General features: G+C 40.8%; 2 protein-coding genes across 8 annotated transcripts in view; one reads left to right on the top strand and one right to left on the bottom strand.

Moving 5' to 3' along the window:
- DENND4A (DENN domain containing 4A) overlaps nt 1-14,834 on the top strand; it is a 128,388-nt gene extending 113,554 nt beyond the window's left edge. For 4 of the 5 annotated variants that reach the window (XM_049905233.1, XM_049905231.1, XM_049905232.1 and 1 more), the window contains 9 exons: nt 639-733; nt 2,214-2,389; nt 2,481-2,627; nt 3,921-4,119; nt 4,340-4,594; nt 5,622-5,739; nt 6,347-6,509; nt 6,674-6,738; nt 12,343-14,834. In XM_049905233.1, coding sequence (XP_049761190.1) covers nt 639-733; nt 2,214-2,389; nt 2,481-2,627; nt 3,921-4,119; nt 4,340-4,594; nt 5,622-5,739; nt 6,347-6,509; nt 6,674-6,738; nt 12,343-12,479 — 1,355 coding nt within the window. In that variant the 3' untranslated portion in view covers nt 12,480-14,834. Of the gene's footprint in view, nt 1-638; nt 734-2,213; nt 2,390-2,480; nt 2,628-3,920; nt 4,120-4,339; nt 4,595-5,621; nt 5,740-6,346; nt 6,510-6,673; nt 6,739-10,797; nt 10,970-12,342 lie in introns of all 5 variants that reach the window. The other variant, XR_007519821.1, reaches the window with a different exon arrangement.
- Nucleotides 14,835-18,870: 4,036 nt separating this feature from the next.
- The window catches only part of SLC24A1 (solute carrier family 24 member 1), a 31,707-nt gene continuing 22,606 nt past the window's right edge, over nt 18,871-27,971 (bottom strand). For 2 of the 3 annotated variants that reach the window (XM_049905236.1, XM_049905237.1), the window contains 6 exons: nt 26,601-26,692; nt 22,553-22,754; nt 22,131-22,438; nt 21,325-21,414; nt 20,271-20,437; nt 18,871-19,295 (listed from right to left, as the gene is read on the bottom strand). In XM_049905236.1, coding sequence (XP_049761193.1) covers nt 19,046-19,295; nt 20,271-20,437; nt 21,325-21,414; nt 22,131-22,438; nt 22,553-22,754; nt 26,601-26,692 — 1,109 coding nt within the window. In that variant the 3' untranslated portion in view covers nt 18,871-19,045. The remainder of the gene's footprint in view (nt 19,296-20,270; nt 20,438-21,324; nt 21,415-22,130; nt 22,439-22,552; nt 22,755-26,600; nt 26,693-27,971) is intronic. The other variant, XM_049905238.1, reaches the window with a different exon arrangement.

Raw genomic sequence — 27,971 nt, 5'->3', positions numbered from 1 at the left:
AGCTTCTTGGATCAGGTGGATACTTGAGACTATGTTGGCATCTCCTGCCTGGAGGGGAGATGAGAGGGTGGAAGGGGTTAGAAGCTGGTGAAATGGATGCGAAAAGAGAGAGTAGAGGGAGAGAGTGGGCTGTCTCATTAGGGGGAGAGTAATTGGGAGTGTGTAGCAAGGTGTATATGGGTTTTTGTGTGAGAGACTGACTTGATTTGTAAACTTTCACTTAAAGCACAATAAAAATTATTTGAAAAAAAAAAAAAGATTAGCTGTTTGTACTTTTTAGACCTAAAACACTTTCCTGTATTTTAAACATGGAAAGATAGAACAGCACAATAGTAGTTATAATTGGATGCTTTCTAGCCTGTATACAGAGAAAGGGCCTACTAAGTATTTAATGCCTAGTGAACATACCTACTGTGTGGGGACCACTAGAATTAGAGCACATTTCTTAGGTTTGTACTTGAAAGCAAAAATGCATGCATTGAAAAACATTTTTTCATTACTTACGTTCCCTTAAAGTACCTTTAATATTTTGAATAAAGCAGGTTGATATTTGACGTGTACTTATGAAAATGAAATATACTTATGTTCTTTCTCATTAATGTTAGTGGTTTTGCTCCTTGTTTTTTAATAACAAACAGGATCCCTGTCAAAGTTTGCCTTACCTGGGAAATCAGCAGTGCCATCTTCCTGCAGCACAAGTAATACGAATATCTTCCACAACTATGCAATGGAGGTACGATTTTACCCAAAAGAGCATCTTTGTGTACTGCTTTATAAAATTTATATTCCTTCAGTACTTATGGTGGAACCCTGGTGGTACAGTGGTTAAGAGCTTGGCTGCTAACCAAAAAGGTTGGCTGTTCAAATCCACCAGCCACCCCTTGGAAATCCTACGGGGCAGTTCTGTTCTGTTCCATAGGGTCGCTATGAGCTGGAATCAACTCACTGGCAACGCATTTGGTTTGGTTTGGGTTAAATATTGATGGTGCAAGCAGTGACAAAGGTTAATTGTATCTATAGAAATTCTTCTTAACCTGATGGTACTTTATTTGGTGTGTAATTTGGAGCATCAGAAAATCTCAGAATGTATATTGAATCTGAATGAACTTAAAATCTAGTTTTGGAATAGCTAATATTTGAGATTATTAAAGACATACTACTTTATCCCAGTTAGAACGGTTCCATGCTTACTTTGAGACTTTCTCAACATAGAAACTCATTTTCATTTTCAGCATTTATGTTTACCCCTTGTCGTGTGTATGCTCTCTTTGAATTTTTGTTTTACATCTTAAACACTTAAAATTAATTTTGCTATGCAAGCAGACTTTTGCTGGTGAGGGTGCAGGGAGTGGTTTTAGTTTTTCATTCTTTGTGTCAGTTTGATATAAATCTCTGCTGGGTGTGCTCCTGTATCCCCTGTTCTCACAGTAAAAAAGTTAGACTTTTACACTTTTAAATTTTTCTCTGATTTTTCTATTTAAAAAATTCCTTCCAGGTATATTTGGGAATGTTATTGCTATTTCATGCTAATTTGGATAAATCTAGAAAAATAAATTTGCGTAGAGCTGGAAAATAAATGAGCGTTGACGCTGCAGTTTACAGAGTTGCTGGTGGCTTCAGGAATTTCTGTATTAATGTAATGACAGCGTTTACAGTTACCTACAGCAGTGCTTCTTAAACTGCCCATAGTGACAGACCAGGGTTTGTTTTTTTTTCCCCTCATTAATTTCCAACCTGTCATGGCTGATATTCTTGTAAAAATACATTGATCACATACTTAGATGTTACAGCGATATCTAATTATTTAAAATGTTTCTCAATCCTCCTCTCAGTTTCTTTACTTATCACAAACCCTAATAGTTACAGCCTAGCACCAGTCACGTGACCACACTTTGAGTAGCCCTGATCTATAATAGGTAACTACAGCTACCCATTTGGGGTGTCAACAAATTAATGCCTTAGTTTACTTTTCCACAAATTATAGCGGAAAAAATGCTCAAACAAAAGTTGCCCTTTCAAGCAAGAATTTTGGAATAGATTTACCTGAAACAGTGAGAGATGAGTATATCTATAATGCACTGAATATCACCCATTTTTTGTTTGTAACATCTGAGTCCTTCTGAGTTTTAATTTTCCAAACAATTTATGAGTTAAAATGGTGTTTAATTCATAATGTGCACTAGCTACTTACAAAGTGGTGTTTTCTCTGATAGGTTCTCATTTCAAGTTGCTCTCGCTGTCGAACCTGTGAGTGTCTCGTCCATGATGAGGAGATCATGGCTGGCTGGACAGCAGATGAGTCAAATCTCAACACCACATGTCCGTTTTGCGGCAATCTTTTCTTACCCTTTCTAAATATTGAAATAAGAGATTTAAGACGACCTGGAAGGTAATGATTTATGCTTCCTTTTTCTTCATGTTTATGGATCATGTTTCCTAGAATATCTCTTCTAAAAAAGCTGCTTTGATTCACGCGACAGGTACTTTTTAAAGTCGAGCCCATCTACAGAAAATCTGCATTTTCCATCTTCCCTTCCAAGCCAGACGAGGCAGTCTTGCATCTCAGCATCAGCCTCTGGTCTTGATACGTCTTTTGTCTCTGTCCAAGGGAACTTTGCTCTAAACAGGTAATTATGTGGAATTAGCTATTTTAACACTAACAGAAAAATTAGTGGACCATTTAAGGTTTGATTTTCAAATTAACAGACTCATAACCTTAAATTCTTACTCGTACTTAAAACAGCATTAAAATTGTTTAATAACCTAAATATGTAAATAAAACAGCTACGTTTTATGCTTTATCAATCTGAGTTTAAGCTGTATAATTTATATATGATAATGTGTGCTACTCTTTTAAAGATAAATATCTGTAGAACACTTGAAGTTTATAATGACCATCTTTTCCTTCTCTCAGTCTCTTCAGGTTTTAAGTCAGTACGGACTTCTACTTTGGAACGTTTGATTTTTTACTTAGCAGTGTGTAATAATCTAAGAAAACATTTGGAGTTGATACGGGAACTATAAAATTAAACTAAGGCTTATATCAGACAACCCAAACCTGTTGCTATCAAGTTGATTCCAACTTATAGCAACCCTATAGGACAGAGTAGAATTGCCCCGCGGAGTTTCCAAGGCCGTAAATCTTTATGGAAGCAGACTGCCGTATCTTTCTCCTGGGGAGCAGCTGGTGGGTTTGAACTGCCTACCTTTTGGCTAGCACTCAGGCACTTTAACCACTGTGCCACCAGGGCTCTTTAAGGCCTATACAATAAGTTTAAGTAAATGTATGTAAGTAATGATGTAAGTAAATCTATGCTTAACACAAATGCAGAAATGTAAGTATATCTATGCTTAACACAAATGCAGAAATCTACTCCCTTTTGTAGAAATGTCAAGTAGGCCCTATATACCAGAGTAGGTGAGGCCATATAAGTAGCTGTATGTACAAAAGAAGACGCCTCCATAGTACCAGCAGGCTAACATGACCCATTTGATCCTGAAGGCTTAGGCAGCAAACCAGAAATCTGTGTGTGCACATTCTCTCATCATAGCTCTGTTGTAGCTCTCTCCTTGGCTGTTTCTCCCACTAGCCTGTGACATCCTGAAGGAATATCACTTTCTTTTCCTGCTTCGTATCCCCAAGGCCTAGTGTGGTTCCTACTGTATGAAAGTTGCCCACTAAGTGTTTTGAATAAATGAGTGAACCTTGAATACTTAAGAGTTCCCTGGATAAAAAGGAAATGTAATATGTTTACTTGAGAATGCATCCTGTTTCCCAGCTGAAGCCAAAGGAGCGTCTTTCCCTTTGATTTGCTTTACTATGTTCAGCTTTTATTCTAAAGAGAAGAATATGGTTCTTCCAGATGAAATAAAGCACATCCAGACACTGAATAGGCTTTTTTCTTTTTTCAATGCCCCAGCAAATCTAAACCACAAGAGAATTCATGTGCCCGAAGTATTCAGATCCCTGCTGATAGATCAAAAACAGCTATGTCAAAATGTCCAATATTTCCAATGGCCCGGAGTATTAGTACTTACGGCCCCTTGGATAAGGAAGAAACTGGAGGACAGAAGCTCATTCCAACAGGCAGCCTGCCAGCTACTTTACAAGGAGCTACAGTATGTACTTTTTTTTTAATTTAGACATTGATAGTTTGTTCCCCTTGTCCTCAATAGCCTTATTAGCTTCAACTTTACTATTGTCTAGAGGAGCCTCTAATGTCATAATAAAATTATAGTACCTTTCTACTAACATGGAAATCATTGACAGGAATTTGAGAAAATGCTTTAGTATCACTGTTCTTGCATTTGCTATTTATGGTTTGTATTTATTCAACAGGATTCTCTAGGATTAGAATGGCACCTCCCAAGTCCAGACCCTATCACTGTTCCATATCTCAGTCCTTTAGTGGTATGGAAGGAACTTGAAAGCTTATTGGAAAATGAAGGTGATCACGCAATAACAGTGGCAGACTTTGTGGACCACCACCCAATTGTTTTTTGGAACCTAGTGTGGTATTTTAGACGCCTTGACTTGCCCAGTAACTTACCTGGATTGATTCTTTCTTCTGAGCATTGTAACAAGTATTCAAAGGTATGAGCGTCAATATGAACTAAAAGGCAATGTACTTTCACTATCGTAGTGCTCCCACATGCCTAATCATTTATTTTCATGCTAAGTATTTTTAATAACCATCTGAATGATTAGATCAATAGAATTGTTTTAGTTGCATTCACAATCATTTTTTCTTCTTACAGTGTACCAGTAAGGCAAAGTCGTGTTTTTAACCTTCTTATAAAATTTAGAAACTCTAAAATTGAGTTTGAATTTTTTTATAGCCTGAAGAATAAACTGGTAATGAATCTTATAAGGATTTGTGAGTTAGGCCCACTCTGAAGCAAACATATTTATTCAAACTTTACCTGGTTCTCTAACACTTCTGCCTCAAACTTCCTTTAAAAACAAGCCTGACACTTTTTAAGGAAGATGTCTGTAATTCATATCGCAGCAGCCATGTGCCACCATTCTCTCCATTCCTTTACTCTGAATTTGCTTAACATTTAGGCGATTGATTGTTATGTGTTCATTTGTATGTTTGATATGTTGTTCTATAAAAGTATTTTTAGTTTTTCATGTGCTATTGCCACCACTAAGCTGCGAAATCTCCTACGTTCAGGGACTTTGCCTTCTCCCTTCTTGCACTTCGTGTCAGTGATTGTGCGCACACTTTGGATTTGCAGTACGTGATAAATGAGTGATCAAGGGGTTAACTCAGTCAGGGTCATCTGGGCTGGGATCTTGGACGAATACAGAGTGGGACTCCTGGATTCATCTTTCAGTGGATCCTCATCTTGAGCAGGGCAAGACTAGCGCTTCATCATAGGCATTCTCACTGACGTCCGTACTTTGCGAAACCTTATACTGATGCGACTCTCGAGGCCATTAGCTTCTCCACTCAGCACAGCTTTTCTCAGGAGGTATAAAATGTGGACAGTCAGTCATTTTCTGTTCTCTTTTCTCTCTTGCACACATACATCCTTAAAAAGTATTGAAAGATCTTATAGTATTTATAAGAAATTATCATGTAAGATCATTAACGAATGTTTATTCTACCACACAGATTCCCCGCCACTGTATGTCTGAAGATAGTAAATATGTTTTAATACAAATGTTATGGGACAATATGAAATTACATCAGGATCCGGGACAACCCTTGTACATCCTCTGGAATGCCCACAGTAAGTGCCATCATGGAATGCTGACTTGGATCAGACAAGCGGAACCTCTACCTCCTTGCAATAGCTCAAACTAATATATAACTGACTTTTATTTCACTACTGCTTTTTGTCTTACAGGTCAAAATCGTACTCTTTTGTTTGAGAGTGAGTGTTAAGTTTGATGTTTTTATTGCTACTTCTGTGGAGGTCAAGGCCTATTTTCTTTGGAGGCGTGCTGTGTATGTGCTGGAGGGGTTCAATTTTGTAGAGTTCAGCTTTCAGCACATTGCTTGTCCCAGTTTCTTCTTTTTATTTATTTTTTATTTGTTTCCATTCCAGGCTGCTGATACAGAATCTCTTTCAGGGGCTGTATTAAGGGAAACAATATTTTTCATTATTGTCTGTTTGAGGCCACAAAAATCTTTCCGCTGATTTTTGTCATTAGTTGTCTTGTTTTTTCCTTTTTTGCTGTCTTCATTCTTAGATTTCTATTCCTTTCTTTACTTATTGTCCTTAATTTATTTTTGATGCTTTATAATTTCTTTAATAACTGTCAGTTGCTGCTTATTTTTTTTTCTCCTTTCTACACAGAACATTTTCCTTCATCTGCACTTTTGTTCTTTTGCAGCCCAGAAGTATCCAATGGTCCATTTATTGCAAAAAGGTGACAACTCATTCAGCCAGGAACTACTGAAAAGTATGGTAAAAAGCATTAAAATGAATGATGTCTATGGACCAATGAGTCAGATTTTAGAGACACTGAATAAGTGTCCACATTTTAAAAGACAGCGGTAAGTCATTCCCTTAAATTATATATTCTACCTCCAAGCTAGTTTGTGCTATTTGCTTAGTAATTTGTTAGCATAGCTCATGCTTATATTAGCATAACAAACCTTGTAGAAAACATATGGACTATATGGCTACTAATATTTCCCCACCTCTTTTCTCCCCACAGAAGTTTATACAGAGAAATATTATTTCTCTCACTTGTGGCACTGGGAAGAGAAAACATTGATATAGGTAATTCAGCGTATTATATAATTTGTAATATTTATATGTTGTGGTATCATCTTTAAAGTGTTTTTATATTGGTAGTCTTAATTTTATCATTAATATTAATATTCTGTTAATTCATTAGAAGGATTGTTTGATCTTTTTTTTATCTGATGTAAAAGGTACTTTGATACTTTGGTCATGGCAGTAACAATTCAGTTCCCTCGTATGCATGCAGAAGTTGTGTAGTGAAAAAGGAAGACAGAAGAAGAATCAATGCACTCCAGTTGTGGTGCTGGCAAAGAATATTGAATGTACCATGGACTGCCCGAAGAACGAACAGATCAGTCTTAGAAGAAACACAACAGGACGTTCCTTAGAAACAAGGATGGCAAGACTTCGAATTGCTTATTTTGGACACGTCATCAAGAAAAATTAATTGCTAGAAAAGGGCATCGTGTTTGGTAGAGGGCCAACAAAAACAAGGGAAACCCTCAGTGAGATGGATTGACACAAGAGCTGCAGCACCAGACTCCAACATGCCAGCAATCATGAAGATGGCACAAGACTGGGCAACACTTCGTTCTTTATACGTAGGTCATCTATACATAGGCAGCTAACAACAAGAAGCAATAATAATGAATAATAATGGTAAATACTAAAACTTAACATTTTTTGAGGGCTTACTATGTGCCTCACACTGTAACAAGTGTTTTCCATGTATTATCTCATATAATTTTCCTGAAAGTCCAATAAAATAGGTACTATTATCGTCCACATATTATTTAGGAGACTGAGGATCTGAGAGGTTAAGTAACTTAATTTTGGGTTTCACAGTAAGTAAGAGAGCCATATTTAAACCAGGCAGTCTTAATTTCTGGTCCCATGTTTTTAACTATCAGGTTATATCACTAATGGCCTCAAGCTTCTTTCAGAAAGAATCTAAGGTAGCTAAATGTTTTAGGAGATGTCAAACTTTCTGGTTAATCATCTCCTTCTCCCCATTATTATGTTTGACCTCCTTTAGGTTTTCACTCTCAAGTCCTAAGAAAGGACAGAAATGCCTCCTGATAGGAGAAAGAAAATTGGTTTTAGTCTTGGTTTTCAAGGAGAGTTTTGGCAGTCTGTTTCAGAATTATTAATGTTGTCAATAGATTCATAATAATTAATACATGTAATTCATCTGACTTGAGTGGTATCTGACTTGAGTGCCCTACTTAAGCTCATTTACCAGTTAATGAGAGAATAGGTAATAGGTCATATTCTATTAGGTAGTTGTACATTGGTATTAGCAAAAAACAAATCTAGTTCTTCAGCAGCAACACTTCCAGTGGCTTTTAAAATGCCCATGACATTTGCCACAGCTGTTTATTAGTGGCTCCAGAGTGAGAAGGATGATGCCATGTAACTATCATATGCAGTATTACAGGTTGCTCAGTCAGACCAGATGGAGCACGGAGATGGAGCAAGGGCTCCTCTCCTTATATTATCGGCTTCCTGATAAGTTCACTGCGATTTGCGAGAGTTAGTGAGTAAAGGAGAGGTCTAAGAGCAACCATCCCTAACTGGGTATCTTAGAGTGCCATCTGACCAGAGGTGACTTGTACCACTGGGAATTGTCACCCTTGAAACCAAGAGAGAGTTTATAGCATTTGGCCACAAAGGTATATAGGGATGAAATGGCAAGCATCTTAGAAAATGGAATTATTAGATGTATGTGATATTTTAAATAAAATGAACATTTAAGAATAAAGAGGCTAATTTACTTAGAAGGAGAAAATAAATCTGTTCATGTAGAAGAGTAGGAAATTAGCTTACACTAAAATGACCTTAAAAGATTTAGCTATAAATCCAAGCTAGAGAGTCTTGTTTCACATTTTTGTTTAAAAAAAATTTTTTTTTAAATATGACCCAGAGAAATATAATCCAGGAACAGTGCACTCAGAAGTCACATTAAATTGGCGAGTAACTAGCTGAAATAAATTTGGAAAAATTTGGAGAAAGTTGCAATGGGAAGGTAAAACATATTTAGAATTAAGGAATATTTGATGGCAAAGACTAAAGGAAAGATAGCTGTGTTTAACCTACAATTTTGTATGTAATAACATACTGTATAAATGTGTTGAGCTGTCTTTTCCATTAAAAAGAGGAATGGGTTCCAATTCAAACCAGGAGACTTTGAGCAGAATGTTGTGAGTTTTTTTTTTTTTTTTTTTTCACTTTAATGGTTGTGAACGCTGGAGACTGTTAAAAATAAGAAACTTGACAAAATAATTTGAATGTTTACCTGGAGAGATAATTGTGCAAGAATATCCAGGAGTAAAAAAATTGTAATAAAAGAAACAACAGAATTAAAATGGTACACCAGAGCCTAATTAGCAGAAAAGAAGGCAATAATGAAGGAATTAAGGGACAAAAAGATGTAAGGCACATAGAAAATAAATAGCAAAATGACAGACATAAATCCTACCTTCAGTAATTATTTTAAGTGTAAATGAATTAAACTCTTCTATTAAAAGACAGAGATTGGCAGAATGGATAAAAAACATGACTCAATTATATGCTGTATACAAGAGACACACTTTATATTCAATGACACAAATAGGTTGATAATAAAATTTTAAACAGATAGAAAATTCATATACCATGCAGACAGTAACCAAAAGAGAGCTGAAGTGGCTATACAAACATCAGACAAAGAAGGACCTATCATAATGATAAAGTGTCCATCTACCAAGAGGATATAGCAATTTTAAACATCTATATATACCTAACAATGGAGCCACAAAACACGTGAAGTAAAAACTGACAGAATTGAGAGAAATAGACAATTCAACAGTAATAGTTGGAGATCTTAGTACCTTACTTTCAATAAGGGCTAGAACAACTATACAGAAGATCAGAAAGGAAATAGAAGACTTGAACAACACTATTAACCAACTAAAGCTAACACATCTATAGAACACTCCATCCAACAACGACAAAATACACACTCTTCTTAACTGCACATGGAACATTCTCCAGGACAGACAATACTTTAGGCCATAAAAAACATGCCTCAATAAATTTAAGAGAATTGAAAGCATACAAAATATGGTTTCCAGTCACAATGAAATGAAGTTAGAAATCAGTAATACAAGGAAATTTGGGAAATTCACAAATACGTGGAAATTAAACAATATACCCCTAAATAACCAGTGAGGCAAAGAAGTCACAAGGGAATTAGGAAATACTTTGAGATGACTGAAAACAAAAACCCAACATACCAAAACTAATGGGATGCAGTAAAAGCAGCGCTCAAAGGGGAATGTATAGCTGTAAATGTGTAAGTTGAAAAAGAAGAAAGACCTCAAATCTATAACCTAACTTTCCACCTTAAGAAACTAGGAAAAGAAGAGCAAACTAAACCCAAATCAAGCAGAAAGAAGGAAACAATAAAGATTAGAGCAGAAATAAAATAGGGACTAGAAAAACAATACAGAAAATCAACAAATCAAAATTTGTTTCTTTGAAGAGATCAACAAAATTGACCAACTTTTACATGGATTGACCAAGAAGAAGACTCAAATTACTAAAATCAGGAATGAAAGCAGGAACATTACTACTGACCTTAAGGAAATAAACAGGATTATAAGAGAAGACAATGCCAACAAATTAGATGAGCTGGACAAATTCCTAGAAGGACACAAACCTAGAGAATACACACACAAAACTATTAGAGTGAATAAACAAGTTCAACATTGTTGAAGGACAGAAGATCAATATACAAAAATCAGTTGTATTTCTATATACTAGCAATGAACAATCTGAAAATGAAATTAAGAAAACAATTCCATTTACAACAGTATCAAAAAGAAGAAAATACTTAGGAATAAATTTAACCGAAGAAGTACAAGACTTGTACAATGAAAGCTACAAAATGATGTTGAAAGAAATTGAAGAAGACCCTGAAAAAATGGAAAGACATCTTATATTCATGGATTGGAAGACTTAATATTTTTAAGATGGCAGTAGTCCCCAAGACAATCTACAGATTTAATGCAATCCCTATCAAAATTCCAACTCCTTTTTTTTTTTTTTTTACAGAAATGGACAAGCTGATCCTAAAATTCATATGGAATTGCAAGAAACCCAGACTAGCTGAACAATCTTGATAAGGAAGAACAAAGTTGGAGGACTCAGGGATCCTGGTTTCAAAAACTATTACAAAGCTGCAATAATCAGAACAGTATCATACTGGCCAAAGATAAACATATAGGTCAGTGGAATAAAACTGAGAGTTGAGAAATAAGCCCATACATTTCTGGCCAGTTAATTTTGACAAGGATGCCAAGACCATTCAATGGGGGAAAGAATCGTTTCTTTCAATAAATGTTGCTGGGACAACTGGATAGCCACATGGAAATGAATGAATTTAGACTTCTGCCTCATACCATATACAAACATTAACTCAAAATAGATCAAAGAACTAAATGTAAGAGCTAAATGAAATAAAGCTTATAGAAAAAAAAAAGGTATAAATGTTAATGGCCTTGGATTAGGCAGTGGTTTCTTAGATATACACCAAAAGCACAAGCAACAAAAGAAAAAATAGATAATAGACATCATCAAAATTAGAGACGTGTGTGTCAGAAGACACTGTCAAGAAAGTGAAAAGAAACCCACAGAATGGAAGAAGATACTAGCAAATCACATCTGATAAAGGTTCTGTATTCAGAATATATAAAATACTCTTACAACTCAACAGTAAAAACAAATAATCCAATTTAAAAATAGGCAAAGGATTTGTATAGACATTTCTCCAAAGAACATGTACAGATGGAAAGTAAGTATATGAAATGATGCTCACTGTCAGTAGTCATTAGGGAAGGCAAGTTAAAACAACAGTGCGCTATCACTTCATGCTCTCTGGGACGCCTATTTAAAAAAAAAAAATGGAAAATAACAAGTGTTGGCGAAGATGTGGGGAAATCGGAACTCTCGTTTGTTACTGATGGAAGCCTAAAACGGTACAGCCGCTGTGGAAAACTGTTTGACAGTTCCTCAGAATGTTAAACGTACAGTTACTGTGTGACCTCTCAGTTCCACTCTTAGGTACATACCTGAGAGAATCAAAAACATGCAAAACTTATGCATGAATGTTCATGATAAGCAAAAGGTAGGAACAACCCAAATGTCTGTCAGCAGATAAACGGATAAACAAAATGTGATACATTTGTACAGCGGAATATTATTCAGCCATAAAAAGGAATGAAAACATTTTTGTTAATCTTGGTGGAAAATGCCATTATTTATTCTTACTCCTTTTATTATTTATGGCATATTAAAAGCTAGGTACAAAAAAAAGCCTGTGTCATATTTGGTGGGTTTTAACATCTTTATTTGATAATAGTAAAAATTGGCATTTTACAACTTTTTAAGTTTCACTGATCTATGCAGTCTGGCTCTCAAATTCTGTGGACTCGGAGGTTCCCCCTCCCGCTCTGAAATTCTGTGGTTCTCTGCATGGCAGGAATGATCGAGAGATTCTTTCTTGGCCTCTAGTTTCGTGGTTCTATAGTACTATAGAAATTTGATTGTTGACAACATCAGACGTAAATTTTTTTATGTCTTCTCTATGAATTTTTGCAGATGTATTTGATAAAGAGTACAAGATGGCATACGATCGTCTCACACCTAGTCAAGTCAAAAGTACACACAACTGTGATAGACCACCAAGTACTGGGGTGATGGAATGTCGAAAAACCTTCGGAGAACCTTATCTTTAAGATGCGCGTGTGTGTGAGTGAGTGTGTGTATGTATGCATTCAATATGTATTGTATAGTCAGTGTGTAAAATAACACTTTTAGACGCTAAAACTTTTCCTTCAATTTTTGAAAATACATTTGTAAATGGTTCAGAAGGCCCGGATACCTTTGTATATGTACAGAATGTTTTCAGAAGAAGAATAGTAACAAATGGGGAGAGAGCCACTTTGTTTCTCATTTCTTGTTCTTTTGCCTTTAAATCCCCTTAATAAGTAATTAAGTATTTTTGTTATGAGGAAATCTGTAAACAAAATTAGTTGCCATAAAATTACTTTTACGGTTTCTCTTGGAAGAGACAGATTGAAAAATCATGTCTGGAACCTAAACAGAAATGTAAGATCAGAGTATCCCCTGTTTTCATAGACTATTCAAATGTTTTAGCCATAAAGTTGTATTATACATATTTTAAATTGTTTATAGTAAGTTGCTATTTTTTTAATTTTTAAACTTAATATAGCAAATATAAAATTAAGTACTTATTTTCCTTGTCTGCTGCTATTTGAAGTACTTGGTTCAGCTGCAGATCTTTGTATATAAATATATATATATTTTTTTTTTTTAATTTGGGAGAATGATCCAAAAACGTCAGTGCTAATGTCCACGTTGCCCTAGGATTGCATGTTAGTGTCATTGCCTGACCACAGTGAGTCATGTGAAGGGTGGCATGCACGCCCAGACCGACTCATTGATCCTCATGAAAGGGGAGCCAGAGAGGGCCCAGGTCTGCATCTGCAAAACCAGGCTCAACAAACCATGATTCAGAATTTTCTCTTGCTAATATATATATACTGTATACAGGGAAAATAGCTTACAAAGCCAAATATCAATTTAAATTTTAGTATTCTACATGAAAACATATTTTTGGAAATGTCAGGCAATTGACCCTAACCTAAATTTTACCCTTATTTTAAGACTTAAATTATTGGGTACGATGCAAGTTATACTACAGAATATTTACCCGGAATATGACCTACTGAGGTATTCTGTTAATACTATATATAAAAATTCAAAATATTTTTACAAAAGTAGAAAAATAGTACTCTCTAAAAGTATAATAGCCAGATAGAATTTCCCATATTGAGGAATTTGGCTTTTTCGACAAGCCTTCAGAATCTGAAGTTTGTGGAATCTAAAACCCAGAAGTAGCCAGAAATCAGACAATAAATTGAATGTTTAAGTACCATGAGTATAAAAAAGACTAGAATATGTTTTTAGTCCCATTATTTCTGCTGTCACTGTCTTTGGGTAGCTTCTGATAGAGAAAATTATATCCTCTGGCTGTGAGAACTATAAATTTTCAGGATGTGTATATGTACCTTCACACACACTGTCATTAATGAAGGAGCTCTGTGGCCAATTTCAAAGAAGAAATAAAAGGATGATCCCAAATTAGGTGTGTAAAGCCAGCAGAGTCCACAGCACGTTCAGATGCAGAAAGCCACCTTTAGCATTCACACCAGTAGTGAATAGCACCAAGCTGAAACGTTTCACAGCTTTCTACCCTGGGAAACAATGGAGAGTTTAAAAATGTAAAACTGTCAGCTCAGTTTGGGGCTGAACTTGCTTACTTGAAAAATCTGGTGCTATGCACACGTATCTGCCTCCCTTTTGTAAATACCACCCCAGTTTTACCCTCCTTCCTATCCCATCCAAACTTCATATTCTAATCCAGTCTTCTGTTCTCGAAATTATTTGAAAGTTGTCAAATGAGAAAAATATTTGATAGGTGAAGCTTTTGGCATTGTTGGTAAATAGCCTTCCAAACAGGATTCTGGGGTTATGTTACCTTTGTTCCTTCCCCTGTAAGTAAGCAGTTTTTGCTATTGTTTATCTTTTCTTTAATTCGAGAACTATATAGGAAACACAGATTATTGATTTCAAATATCTGACCAAAAAGGAGTGAGTTAAAGCCCATTGTTTATGGTTCAAACTCATTTGGAAAGTGAATGTAACCCCCCCGCCCCCCCCCCCAAAAAAAACTGGGTTTCTGTTTTGGGGTGAAGTTTTGTTTTCCCTACTTTTAATCCCCAGGGAATATTATTTGCATAAATTTAGTCGTTAAAAATAAAACTTAAAAACATGCATAGAAAATGGTACACCCTGCTTAGAAGAAAATATGGATCATCCTTTGAAATAACTATACAAACTTCTCTTCAGTTTTCTCTGTTGACCGTATATTTTGGAGAATCATGGCCAATCATGTTGGAGAGAAATGTTCTTTCACTCTCTTATTTCTTGTTCTCTTATTCTTAGTTTTGTTTATATGTTTAAATTGTTGAAAATAAACCATGCTGTGTGCTGGTGTAATGTGTTCACTACTTCCTCCATTATGTTTTGAATGTCACACATTAATATTCTGCATCATATTTCAAATACTCAACTCTCCCTCCTGTTGCCAGATAGGGAACCTTGTAGCTCTTTATCTTCTGATTTTTGGTTTTTTTTTTTTTTTTTTCCTGATTTTTGGGAGCTTTTTTTCTTGCTTTAAAACTAAACACCACTATCTTATTTTCTTATAAGGTTTTCTAATATGTATTCCCATTTTCTTAATACAGGGAAGTGGCCCCTGAAAGTGCCATTTCAACATTTTAGGTGATAAATACTTGTTTTTACTTTATGCTGGTAATTACTATGATACATTAGTACAGTTAGCAAGTGTTAGCCTGCTGTTTATAGAAGTTAGGTTGTGTTTCTAAATACCTTGTAAGTATATGGCGCAAAAATACCCATTTGTTTGGTGATGTGCCACAGTCCAGCTTTATTTCTCCCACTAGTACTTGAAAGCTGTTATTGGGCTGTTTATCTTAGACCAGCAAGGAAAAGAGCAAGCTGTCTTTTTTGGAGGGCTGTCGGCCCTTCTGCCATTTAGCGTGCTGTGCCCCTTCCTGCTTAGATACAGGGCTGAGCTTTATTTCAGAATCGAACTCTTTAGCTTAGCAGCTGCCTCCCAGTTCACCTTGACATCCTTGGTACATGGTGTCTTGTCATCCCGTCCTACTGCCCTCTTCCTCTGGCCTCAAGGTGAGCACATTTGCTGGCTTAGTTATTGATGTTTACAAAATCATCAATGCACAGATTAATGTAGGAATTTTTACTCCGATTCACTAAGTCCATGCACATGTGCTTGTACTCTGAGATGTTAACACACTCTTCTGATCCAGGTACTGCTGCATCCCCACAGTTGCTGTTCATTTGGCTGGCTCCCTCCTTTTGTGTTTAAAGATTTTCTTTTCAAATGTAGCACTGTTACAAAACCACTGGAGCAGCTGACGGAAGTCTGTCAGTGAAATTCTTCAGGTTTTGCTCCTCATCACAGGGCCGGGCCTGAAGACCAGAAGTGTGCCTTTGGTCATGCAGGAAGGCTTAGACCAGGTCTCCATGCCAGGCTCTAGCAGTGCCCCGCGGATGGGCAGCTCCGCCTCTGAGCCATCTCTTGGTACCTTTCATGGCTACCAGTGTCTGAACACATTGCCAGTTGCACCTGCAGGGGGCCCCTCCCACAAAAAAAGATCAGAATCAAGTGTATTCCTGGGTACATAAGTCCTGCCCATGTATCCTTCAGGCTGTGCCCTAAATGTAAAATTCCAATTCCTGCTCCCTTTGGTACCCAATCTTTAAATAAAGGCTAAGTCTGATATAGGCAGTGTCATAAAAAACTAAGCCTATAATTTGATAAACCATTTTCACATTTCTTGATGAAAGTGTAATATAATGTGCAAAATATATAGGAACCCTTTAAACACACCAGTTTGCAACAATTTGGAATCTGTCCCTTTTTTCTGATACTGTATAGAATCTTAACCCTTTAAGTCAGGAAGAGTTTCACATTTTTTAGAAGTCTGGGCCAAATCTATTACCAGGGCCACCAGGGACATGCAGCTCTGGGGGGATAAAGGAGGAGTCGCCCATGCATCTGCCTTCTTCAGTTCAGATGCCCACATGGTTCAGGTCAGACTTTCTAAACTGAATGAATGGCCTAGAATTTGTCCCAGGCAACTACAGAGATTGTTTTGCCTATTAAATGAGAGAACCATCTCAATATTATCTTGACATTTTAAGATGATCCTTTACCTCAAAACAACATTTTAATAAGTTATAGTAGGTTTATAAGTGTATGACAAAAATTTTCATTCCCAAACATAACAAATTAATCTCTTCGATGTGACATAAGTTTCCATCTCCCTGAAATCTTCTTGTCTTTCTTCACCACTGAATTCCTGCTCACCCATCAAGACCCAGCTTTCATTTTATGTACTTGTCCCTTTCTGTCATAGTGTAAAGTGATCAGAACTTCCTTTCTAGGCAAAAAGAAGTGGTAGAAATTCAGCTAACTGATTGGGAAAAGGATGTTAGATCATCAGAGTTGGCTTTAATCATTAAAAGGAGTCCTGGTAGCTTAGTGGGTGAGTGTTCAGCTGCTAACTCTGCAGGAGAAAGATGTGGCAGTCGTCTTCCATAAAGATGACAGCCTTGGAAACCCTATGGGGCACTTCTACTCTGTCTTGTAGGGTCACTATGAGTTGGAATCAATTCCATGGCAACAGGTTTGGTTTTGGGGGGTTTTTAATCATTAAATGAATTTTCAGCACTTTATCATTACTGAACATTTCACTGTCCATCACTCCTCACTCAGCTGGTCTGGGGCAGAGTGTCAGATCCTGGGCTGTGAGGAGGCAGTATGTCTCCAGGACAAGCTGGAATTGGCTGCAGACACCAGTTGCCAGCCAGAGTTTTGGTATCGGAATTTCGCGTCCACAGGCCTTGTTCTCTCCTCTCCTCCTGCTCTTAGGCAACGGCATGGGGGACCTAGGCATGCAATAGCATCAGAAATGAGGATAACAAATGTATGAAAGTGGAATTTAAACGTGGTTCCATATCCTTCATCAGCCTTCTCTTGAGCATTCTGACCAAGAAAACCTAACACCAGGGATGAGTTCATCCCTGTTGGTAAAGTGATAGACCAACGAGACTGGCAATTTATTGAATTTTAACAAAAATTATTTCCAAAGAATAGGAGAATCCTAGGCTAGTGAGGCCCTTACTTAAATTAACTAGCTGATTTTAAAAGACGAATTCTGATTTAAAAGATGAATTCTGACTTGAAAGCCTCACTGTGTTCCCACTGGGACCAAAGTTCTCCAAACACCTTAGCCCTTCAACACTAAAAGCTTTTTTTTTTTTTTTTTCCTGTCACATCACACCTGTCCTGCTGTCTTCCAGTCTTCGGTGAATCATTTCTCAGGTTTGTATTAAAGCCATATTTACCATCGCAGTCTGCTGTCACCTGGCCTCCAACCCAAGTGACGTAACTTGTGGGTTTCATTGCTAGTGAGTTCCTAATATGCTGCTGTTAAAAGCAGCAAGCAGTGGTATTTAATATAAAAGCATGTGAAATTCCTCATAAAATGTTTAAATAACAACACAGCTTTTAAAAACACAAATGTCCTTCACACTAACTACCTTGGGAGGTCTCAACACCCTTTTCCTACCACGTTGTCGTTGCATTGGGCATTTTGGAATTTTCTCCTTTGTAATTGCCTTAAGATCCACTTGTAAACCAGGCAAGAAAATCGGTCTCCTTGCTTATAGTCTTACCTAGGTTGACATTAAAAACTGCCTTGCTCCACTAGATCGTCTACCTTATCAATCTGAGCTTGATTGACTTTGGACTCTTTAAAATTACTTCCCTTCTCACAAGTGGGAAGAGCTGTCACTGCTGGAGTGGCAGGACCAGGACAGCTCCATTAGAAGTCTAATCCCTCAGGGTGACCACTTGATGGAGACAACATTAACTTGGATTTTCTAATAAGTACATATTTTTTAATTGCCCCTCGAGTCATTTTCCTCTCCTCATCTCCACTCCTTCAAGGACAATCATAAACGTTCATTTCTCGGACTGCTTCCTGTTTTAATTTCCCATTTCACATATGCAGCAGGAAGAGCTAATATCCGTTTAAGCTAGAAGATACTGGTACACATTTTACTGGATGGGGATGTGGCATGCTAATAGATTCCTGTTATACTTCCTTTTTTCCTGTAGCCTTAGCTTCTTAAACTCACCAACAACTGAACCTGTAGTGCAAATTGCAACATGTGCTTGGGGCAGGGGCCAGGGGGTGAGATGTAGACCATGTCTGCACCTTCTGGGTCAGCGGCTCTTCAGGAATGACTGAGGGACAGGGAGCAAAAGAGCTTGTCTTACTGCTGCTGTGCCAGTCCCAGCCCTCAGCCCCAATTATCTCGCATTTAGAAAACCCTGTGGCTGCAGGGGTCCTCTGCTGGTCCCCACGTAATGGAGGTCTGCATCAGTCAGGGAGGAACCCCACTCCTCCAGAGGGGAGGTCCTTCATCCACCATGAGCCGCCAGATGTTTCCAAGGAGAAAGTGCAGTCCCCGATCACGTTCACATCAGAGGCTCTGGGCCACTGTCCGGGATCGTGTTCTTTCGCTGAAGTTAACAAGAAATGCAGGAACTTCGGGCATGGTCTTCTGACCTACATCCACTGTGAACAACAGTTGGTCTGACTCAGACAGATACAGGACAGGATATAATTCGGTCTTCTAACATCACACTGACTATCAGGAACACGAAGTAAAGGAGGAACATTATCAAGCCCAGGATCTTGTTCATTCTCCATTTGCATGATGCGATCGAAGTGATCACAAATAGGAGCATGAGAAAAAGCAAAACAATTGCACAAAACAAACCATTGCTGCTCACTGGAACAGGCAGTAATCCATTGACAAGAGAGAAAAGCAACCAAGGAACGGGCAAGCTGCAAGATTGAAGAAACAGTGTGAATATTCTGAATATATATAATAATTCCATATACTTAAATGGTAAAGCACTTTTTTTTACACACACACACGACCTATGAAGTAGACATCAGAAATTATTAGCCCCGTTTCACAGATGAGGAAACTGAGGTTCAAGGAAACTAAATTGCTTGGCTAAGAACTCACAGCTAATAACTGGGAAAAAAAAATTTTTTTTTTTTTTTAAAGGCTAGATTAAATGAAACTATCTGGGTCTGAACTCTCTTATCTGCACACTTTATGACTTCTACCTGACTAACCAAGATTTTTACGGTAAGGCCTGGCTCAGGATAACATCCCTTTAAATTCTGATCAAAGCTCCCTCTCCTATGCCCTTTTCACCCCCTCCCGGTCACCCCTAACCACTCTCTTCTCCCATAAACACATAGAAAAATTCAAACTAAAGGAATCAAGGCCACCACGCAAATCCAGGACACAACTGAGAAAATGAAAGTGGCCCAGCTGCTCTGCTCCAACAAGGTGGGGAGGAGTCTGTAAAGGATTGGGCAAGGGAAGATGTAGCATTTGCTTGTTTATGCCAAGTGCTCTTGAGAGCTTCTGAGCTGGCAAGGGAGGAAGGAGACGGGAGGAGGAGTCTTAGAAAGTGAGATTGAGTCATTGCTCCTTTGAACCCCAGCCCTGGGGGTCAGCAGCAGAGCATTTGACTGTCTATGGTCAAAGAATTGAATGGACTTCATTTTCAATTCATCTGTAAATTCCAGTCAGCTACATTTCAGGCAGCATTTTAGTTCTGTTATCCCATCTGGCTGGGATGAGTGAAGGAAAGTACTTTGTTGCCTTGTAGAAACTAATGGTATAAATGCCCTTTTATCCCCTGCATAATAAGTGAAGCAGAAAACTGGTGAACAGAGCCAACACGCTGGTTTCTAGTCATTCATTCTAAATATGCCTTGGGAAGTAGCTTTGCCACTCACCCCACAGTGATGTCAAATATGTTACTGCCCACAGAGCTTGACACGGCCATGTCTCCTAGGCCTTTCCGAGCGACGATCACACTGGTGATGAGGTCAGGAATTGACGTGCCTGCTGCTAGGATTGTCAAGCCCATAATCTCTTCAGAAATCCCCACCGTTTCACCAACCTGGTAAACAGCGACAGTAATGAGAAACCATGGCAACAACAGTTCAGAAACCAGAGGCTCTTCAAAGCACTGGCCTCGTGCTACTTTGTGCAGGCACAGCACCTTTCCAGGACCTGGATACTCTCCCTCAGTCTGAGGGAGGGAGAGCGATGGGTGGACTGACAGCGGGGAGACGGGCCCCAGAGAGAGAGAATGGGGCACCTGCCCAAAACTGCAGAGAACCCATCTGTGACATCGGCTGTACTCTTCTTACTGTCATTCCAACTACATGACCACCACCCAAAAGAACTGCCCCTCCAAAATTCTCTTCATGTCAGCGTTTTCATTTCCAGAAATGGGAACCTGCCATGTGTCAGGAACTAGGAGGCTGGTGATGGCTGTATGAACAGCACAGCACATCCCTGCCCGCGGCCTAGTGACAGAGAGAGGCTTGTCAACAGCAATCCAGCTCTGTGCTGAGGTGCTCGGGTAGAACAGAAAGGCCGTGGGTGCTCAGAGGACAACTGATTGAGTCTGCAGGGAGGTTGTGGGGTAGGAGCGCCAGAGAGAAGCCCCTGCTGAGCCGACTCTGGGACAGTGTTTAGGATTTCACCAGGGTGGAAAGAGTGGGGGATCTATGGCAGAGGAAGCAGGGAATAAGGCTGGGAACGGTCAGCTAGGACCAGGTCGTGCAGAACTTCCTATGCCTTCTGCAGTGAGAATATAAGTCACACTCGGAAAGCACCACATTCGTTGGGATAAAAAGTCTATTTTTAAGCTTTTATAATGTACAGGCTGTACAAATTTCACTTGGTCTTTCCCATTCCCCGGGGACTGGAAATACATCGTGAAGGGGGAAAATTCTTGGGATGTGCTAATGCCGAGTGTAGTTCCTGCTGTCCACTCACCTGGTGAGCCCACCACACCATAAGGTATGAGAACATGGCTATCCACATGATGGATCCCAGGAAGGTGAGAACAAAAAACTTCCTAGACTCCTGATGGAAAATTTGAAAAGAGAAGTAAGTTGCAGAGGCTAAAGTTCTTTGGCCTTTGACGAAGCCCCCAGGTCAGTGGTAAGGTCCAATGGGGGCATGATGGAGAGGATCCAGAGACATTTGAGAGGAGGGTTCTGTCTCCAGGGAGGACCTTGGCATGAATGGGAAAGAGTGGGGGCAGGGGCCCACAGGGAGCGTCCAGCTGGGAGGGTGGGTAGGGAATAGCCAAACGGAACTGCTCTTTGCTGCCTTGGAACCAGACCAGTCTAGGTGTTTAGTTTGTTTTCTGCAACCTCCCAGGCCCCTCTCCAGACCCAGAGGCAGAGTATGAACTGCCCTTGGGTGAGGTTGGTTAGGCAGACCTTCCCTACAGATAGGAATGTTGGGTAGAAAGAGCAGTTAGCACCTTGGGTTTGCAAAATATCCCTGTGAAACTTGGAGCCATCATTCCCATATTAAATTCAAGAAACTGAGAAAGAGACTATGTCCACACTCCTTGTTGTGGTGGAAATAAGCATACTTGAAGTCTAGGGACTCCCAGGCCCAGGGGCATGTCCCCCAGGCATGCGGTCCCCTTCAGGGCTGCAATTCCATCCCAGATTCCCGCCAAGCTGGTTTGCCCTGACCTTTCCCTCTTGAGTGTGAGCCCTGGGTGTCTGTAGGCCCCAGCAGCCTTCCCGGGGATAGACAGCCTCAGTGCAGCTGGGCACACTCACCAGCCTCCGGACGTCAGGCACCGTCAGCCACAGCGGGAGAACAATGGGCAGGAGGAAGAGGTAGAAGGCCTGCTTCTGCCAGGTCTTGGGCCATTCCAGTGACAGAGGCTCCTCATTTTTCTCCCCCTCTTCCTCTTCTTCCTCCTCCTCCTCCTCATCACTTTCACTATCATCTCCATCACCTCCCTCATCACCCTCTGCACCTTTCTCATCACCTTGATTTTCAGCATTGGATTCCTGGCCTTCAGCTTCACCTTCATCACCTTTCATTTCACCATCTTCTCCTCCTGCCTGAATTTCACCTTCACCTTCATTGTCTCCTTTTCCTTCTGCTTCGACTTCACCTTCACCTTCATCGTCTCCTTTTCCTTCTGCTTCGACTTCACCTTCATTGTCTCCTTTTCCTTCTGCTTCGACTTCACCTTCACCTTCATCGTCTCCTTTTCCTTCTGCTTCGACTTCACCTTCACCTTCATTGTCTCCTTTTCCTTCTGCTTCGACTTCACCTTCACCTTCGAGTTGAGTTTCACCTCCACTTTGCTCTCCAGTTTCACCTTCACCGGGAGCTTCAACCTCTCCACCTGTCATTTCACCTGTGCTCTTGGCTTCAGCCACATCTCCTTCCTGCAAACCAAAACCAACAGATTAATGTGTGATAAGTACTCTCTTTAGTTAGTTCTCTCCCATTTTTATTGCTGTTGTTCGGGGGGATGTATCTGAAAACTGAATATGAGGAGAATACTTGTGCGATCATTCAGCAAAATTCCCTCTTTGACATTCCTACCCAGTGGTCGTCCAGCCCTTATTTGGTGATTTCCAGGAATGGAGAACCACCACCTAAGCAGCTTCTGTCATGTCTGACAGCTCCGATTGGTTTGAAGTCCATGTTTACATCGAGTTTCTACCCCTTGTGTTTAGGTTTACTCTTTGGAGCCACACAGAACATGTCTAATCACTCTCCCATGAAATAGCTCTCCCTTCTAAATGAGACACCCCCAGGTCATTCTATTATTGCCCCATGTCATGGCCCAGAGCTTCCTCACCACCTTGGTGAACTCATCCTAACTAGTTCATATTCCGTGAGGAGACCTCCAGAACTGAACACAGAAATCTGTACGGTGTGAAACAGGACTATCACCTCCCTTGTCTTAGATACTATGCTTCCATTAATGTTGCCTAATATGGCATGATATCTTTTGATGGTCACATCACATTTCTGATCTACTAAAACTTTTAAAATTATTTTCTTATATGAATTACCTTATATAAACGAAATAATGATTATGATAATACCTATTTATTGAGGGTTTTTATGTGCCAGGCTGCACTCTAAAAAGTTTAATAATACTAACAGCTAGTGCTTACTAAGTTCCATGAGTCAACTCTCTCATGCTATAGAATTATACCCATCTTATAGATGCAGAAACTAGGGTATAGAAGCTAAATAACCTGCCCATGGCCCACACAGTTTGTAAGTGATAAAGTTGGGATTTGAACATGGGTAGTCCAACTCTCAGCCTCTTAACCACTAAGGTATCTCATTTTGTAAATGCAAGGACTTAATGAGATCTCTGGTTCTCAAACCTGTTAACCTGGGGATCTTATCAGGAATACAGATTTCCTGGCTCCACCTGGCCCAACTGAATTAGGATCTTTGGGAGTGGAAGCCAGGAGTTTGTATTTTAACATTTTCACAAGCGCTAATAATACATCCGCCTGCATACCAGTGTTTGGGAACCATGGGCTGACCCCATGCATTCTAAAAGCTATTGAGTCTGAGGTTCCTCGGATGAAGCACCCAACTAACCTATAACAACATGCTCGTCCAGTCCTTTGAACAAATGACCTGAGCTGGGTGCTCATAGAGTAAGTCTGTCCTCTGAAACAAATTTCATGGTGTAAGCAAGCCCTCCCCCCAAGGTGGTTCAGTGACTCTCAACCCTGCTGCTTATTAAAATCACCTGGATGCTCTTAAGAAAAATTGATGCCCAAGTCCCCACCCAGATACTCTGACTTAACTGGTTGAGAGTGAGGCCTAGGCATTTTTCCCTTTTTTATTGCGGTAAATATCTGGGCATTTTTTTAAGTTTCCCCAATTATTCTAATATGCAACTGGGGTTGAGAACCCTTGATGAAGAAGCCAAATATTAAGTTAGCTTGTCCAGAGCAAAGAAGAGTGAAGAAAACCAAAGACTCAAGGAAAGCATTAATCCAAAGGACTAATGGACTACATGAACCACAGCCTCCACTAGCCTGAAACCAGAAGAACTAGATGGTGCCCAGCTACCACTACCAACTGCTCTGGAATCACAATAGTAGGTCATGGACAGAGTAGGAGAAAAATGTAGAACAAAATTCAAATTCATGAATAAGACCAGATTTACTGGTCTGGCAGAGACTGGCAGAACCCCCAAGACTATAACCCTTAGACACCCTTCAAACTTGGACTGTAATCACTCTCGGAGATTACATTATAGCCATACAATAGACAGGCCTATAAAATGAACGATAGCACCAATGAGGAATGTACACTCAGAAAAATCAAGTATATGAGACTTAAAGGGCACCATTTGCCCAAAAGCAAAGTTCAGAAGGAAGGTGGGGGCAGGAAAGCTGGGCGAATGGACACGGGTACCCAGGGAGGAAGTGGGGAGAGTGCTGACACATTCAGTGATTTGCAACCAATGTCACGAAACAAGCTATGTAAAAATTGATGAGTGGGAAACCAATTTTCTCTAAACTTTCACCCAAACCACAATAAAATGACAAATCACTTAAATCGATAGGTATGAGAGTATCTATCCAGCCTGCACACTCTTCTCTGAGAATGCCACCCCTAGTAGCCCCAGCTCAACAGCGTCTCTCTTCTTCCATGTTGAAGCCAAGGCATCCATCTCTCCCTGCCACAGCTGACTTGATTCAGGCTGGATCTGACCCATGCCTGGGTTGAACAGATTCTGTCTCTTCTGAGACTGGGACTGAGTCACTGGTTGATGGCCATGTGGACTAGAGGACTGTGGTGGTGGCGTGGGGTTATGTGTGCTAATAAGGAAACGAATGGAGCCAGGCTGCCCAGAGAGGTTGAATGATAGAGCCTATGCAGATGGAGAAAGGGATGGCAGGCCGACACCATCAGGCTCACAGATACCTTTTCAGGCCTGGGCCCAGCTCCTCATGAGGCCAAGCTTCACTTTCTGCCCTGGAATTCCAGGAGATAAGCCCTGTATTTATCCTTTTAATCCCTTTTACTTGAGCTGGCTGTAAAGGGCCTACTCGGGACACTCATGATCCCATGAAGATATCTTAGACACTGAACCCAAAGTTGCTGGATCAAGGATGGGGTGGAAATTGGAGACTGCATGCTTCTTTACTGTCAGTCACCTAACCCTAATTGGGCACAACCACGTGCCAGCCACGTGCTTCTCTCTGCAGGGGTGACAGAGTTGACTTGGATTCTGCTTTCAGGAATCTCACCACTTAGCAGGGGAACCAAGTTGTTGTGAGCCATCAAGTAGACTGTGACTCTAGCAATTCTAAAGGACAGAGCAGAACTGCCCCATAGGGTTTCCAAGGCTGTAATCTTCAGGGAAGCAGACTGCCACCTGAAGCTCCTGAGGGGAACTAAGAGAAACTTAGTTATCAGCAGCTGACCACTTTAACCACTGCGCCACCAGAGCTCCTGAGGGGAACTAAGAGAAACTCATGAATAGAGTACAAGAAAGGCAGTGATAAGCACCCTGAGAGAGGTTCAGAATACCACAGGCATTTGGGTGGGGGATCAGAGAAGGCTTCATGGCAAAGAGGTGTTTACTCAGGGCCTGGAGGGTGGGTGAGATTAGGATCTATAAAGAGAGAGGGGAAAAAGGCAACCTAAAAAAACAAATCAAACCGTTGCCATTGAGTGGATTCCAACTCATAGCAACAGAACAGCAACCATGTGAGCCAAGTCATGGAAGCAGAAAAGCATGGAGACATGCTTTTACCTGGAGCACCGTAGAAGAAAGAGGTGGTGGGTCTGAAGAGACAGGTCAGTGTCAGGTCTCAGAAGGCCTGTGTACCAGACCAAGGAGCCTGGGCCAGGAGCTGCAGGCAACCGGGAGCCTTGGAAGGTTGCAAAGTCTTTACCCAGCTCCACTCCCACCCGCATTTCAAGCTACCTGGCTCACTGTCCCCTGGCAGCTTGCAGACCGCTAACAATGTTTCCTGATGTTTTTAGAGCATGTGACAGCTCACAGCACGTCCTCATTCATGGTAATGCATTCGTCCTACGGTGTCATAGTGAATGAGCGGGCCCCGTGGGTATTTGTATTTTTAAAATGATCTTCTGAGAAAAGGCAATACTTTTCCCAGAATAACAAATCTCAATGGGATTTCAGATTTCAGGGAGGAAGTATTTTGGATCAACAGGTCCTTCCTAGGGCCTCTCAAACCCCTCCATTCGTGCAGAGGGCAGCCAGGCTGGATGCCTACCTGGCTGTCAGGATCGTCCTCCTGATCTCCACTGATGTCTGGAGCAGGGGCTGGTGTGGGCGTGACCCCAGGAAGCTCACCAGACTCCTCCTCTTTAAAAGATAAACACGGGATAGGTCAGAAGAGAGTACCAGGATCTGAGCAACTGGCGGGGCGTGGGCTAGTGTGAGCAGCCATAGTGCTGTCGGACTTGGATCATTTTAGGACATCAGTAGGGTTTGGGGATTCCTTGTTGATAGGAAAAGTAAACTGATATGATGTGACCTGCTGCTGCCCTGTCCACTGAGATTTCGCAGATGAGAGGAAGTGACCGTCCTTGCCACCCCTGTATCCACAGACATCTCCATCCTGGCCAGTGTGGCCACGGAAACTGTGAACAGTTTGGGCAACTAGAGCAGGGAGAGGGAAAAAGCTCCCAGTCGCTGGCATCTGACCCTTTCCCCTACCAGCCTCATGGAAAGGATCCTGCTGATTTCAAAGGAGGCAGGTATGAAGCCTTGGTGCAGGACGGGGGGAGGAGACTTGGCAAGTCTAGAGAGCTGAGTTTAGGTTCTCACCCTCTCACTTCATGGCTGTGTGGCTTCGGGCGAGTCTCTTGACTCTCTGAGCCTCGGTTTCCTTGTCTGTTGGATGGGAACGGTGCTGCCCTACCTCCTCCGGGGGCTGCTGGGTGGATCAGGCAGGTCTGGGGCACTGTGCAGAGCCCACGTGGCAGCAGCTCTCCCACTGCCCTGTCCCTGCTGCCACACAGAGATGCTGGACCTCTGTGTCACCAGACCCCTGGTGGCCTTCCCTCACTGGAGTTGCTGGTCTAGACCATCACTAGCAGTACTGTCCTTGTGTAGAAGTGACAGGAAGGAGAAAGGATGTGGCCATGCCCAGTGGGGTCTCATTTGGGATGAAATTTAGCAAAAAAGACGTGGGAGTTCAACAACCCATGGCTTCCCCTCACCCACCCCCGTCCAAAGAAGGTGCACCATGGCCTCCCTTCGCCTGCCCCGTCTGAGGAAGGTGCACCATGGCCTAGGCCTCCCCTTGACCCCCCATCTGAGGAAGGTACACTGTGGCCTCCCCTCACCCACCCCCCACCCCGTCTGAGGAAGGTACACCATGACCTTGGCCTCCCCTCACCCACCCCATCTGAGGAAGGTGCACAGGAGCTGCATGGGGCCACCCTCAGGCCAGCGATCATGTCAGAAAGGGACACCCTGGAAGGAGGAGGTAGGAGGGCAGTAGAGTGCAGAGCAGCATGGGGCAGGCTGGACATACCAACATGGGGATCGTTACTCTGCCTGCCTGGCTCAGAGAGACCAGAGGCATGCCTCAGTTCTGGCCTGAGCTGGCTGTTGTTTCCAGGCCAGGCTTGCTCTT

The sequence above is a fragment of the Elephas maximus genome, chromosome 13 (assembly GCF_024166365.1).
Source record: "Elephas maximus indicus isolate mEleMax1 chromosome 13, mEleMax1 primary haplotype, whole genome shotgun sequence".
Classification (NCBI taxonomy): domain Eukaryota; kingdom Metazoa; phylum Chordata; class Mammalia; order Proboscidea; family Elephantidae; genus Elephas; species Elephas maximus.
The sequence above is the reverse complement of the archived record's forward strand: the minus strand, read 5'-3'. Positions and strand labels throughout refer to the sequence as shown.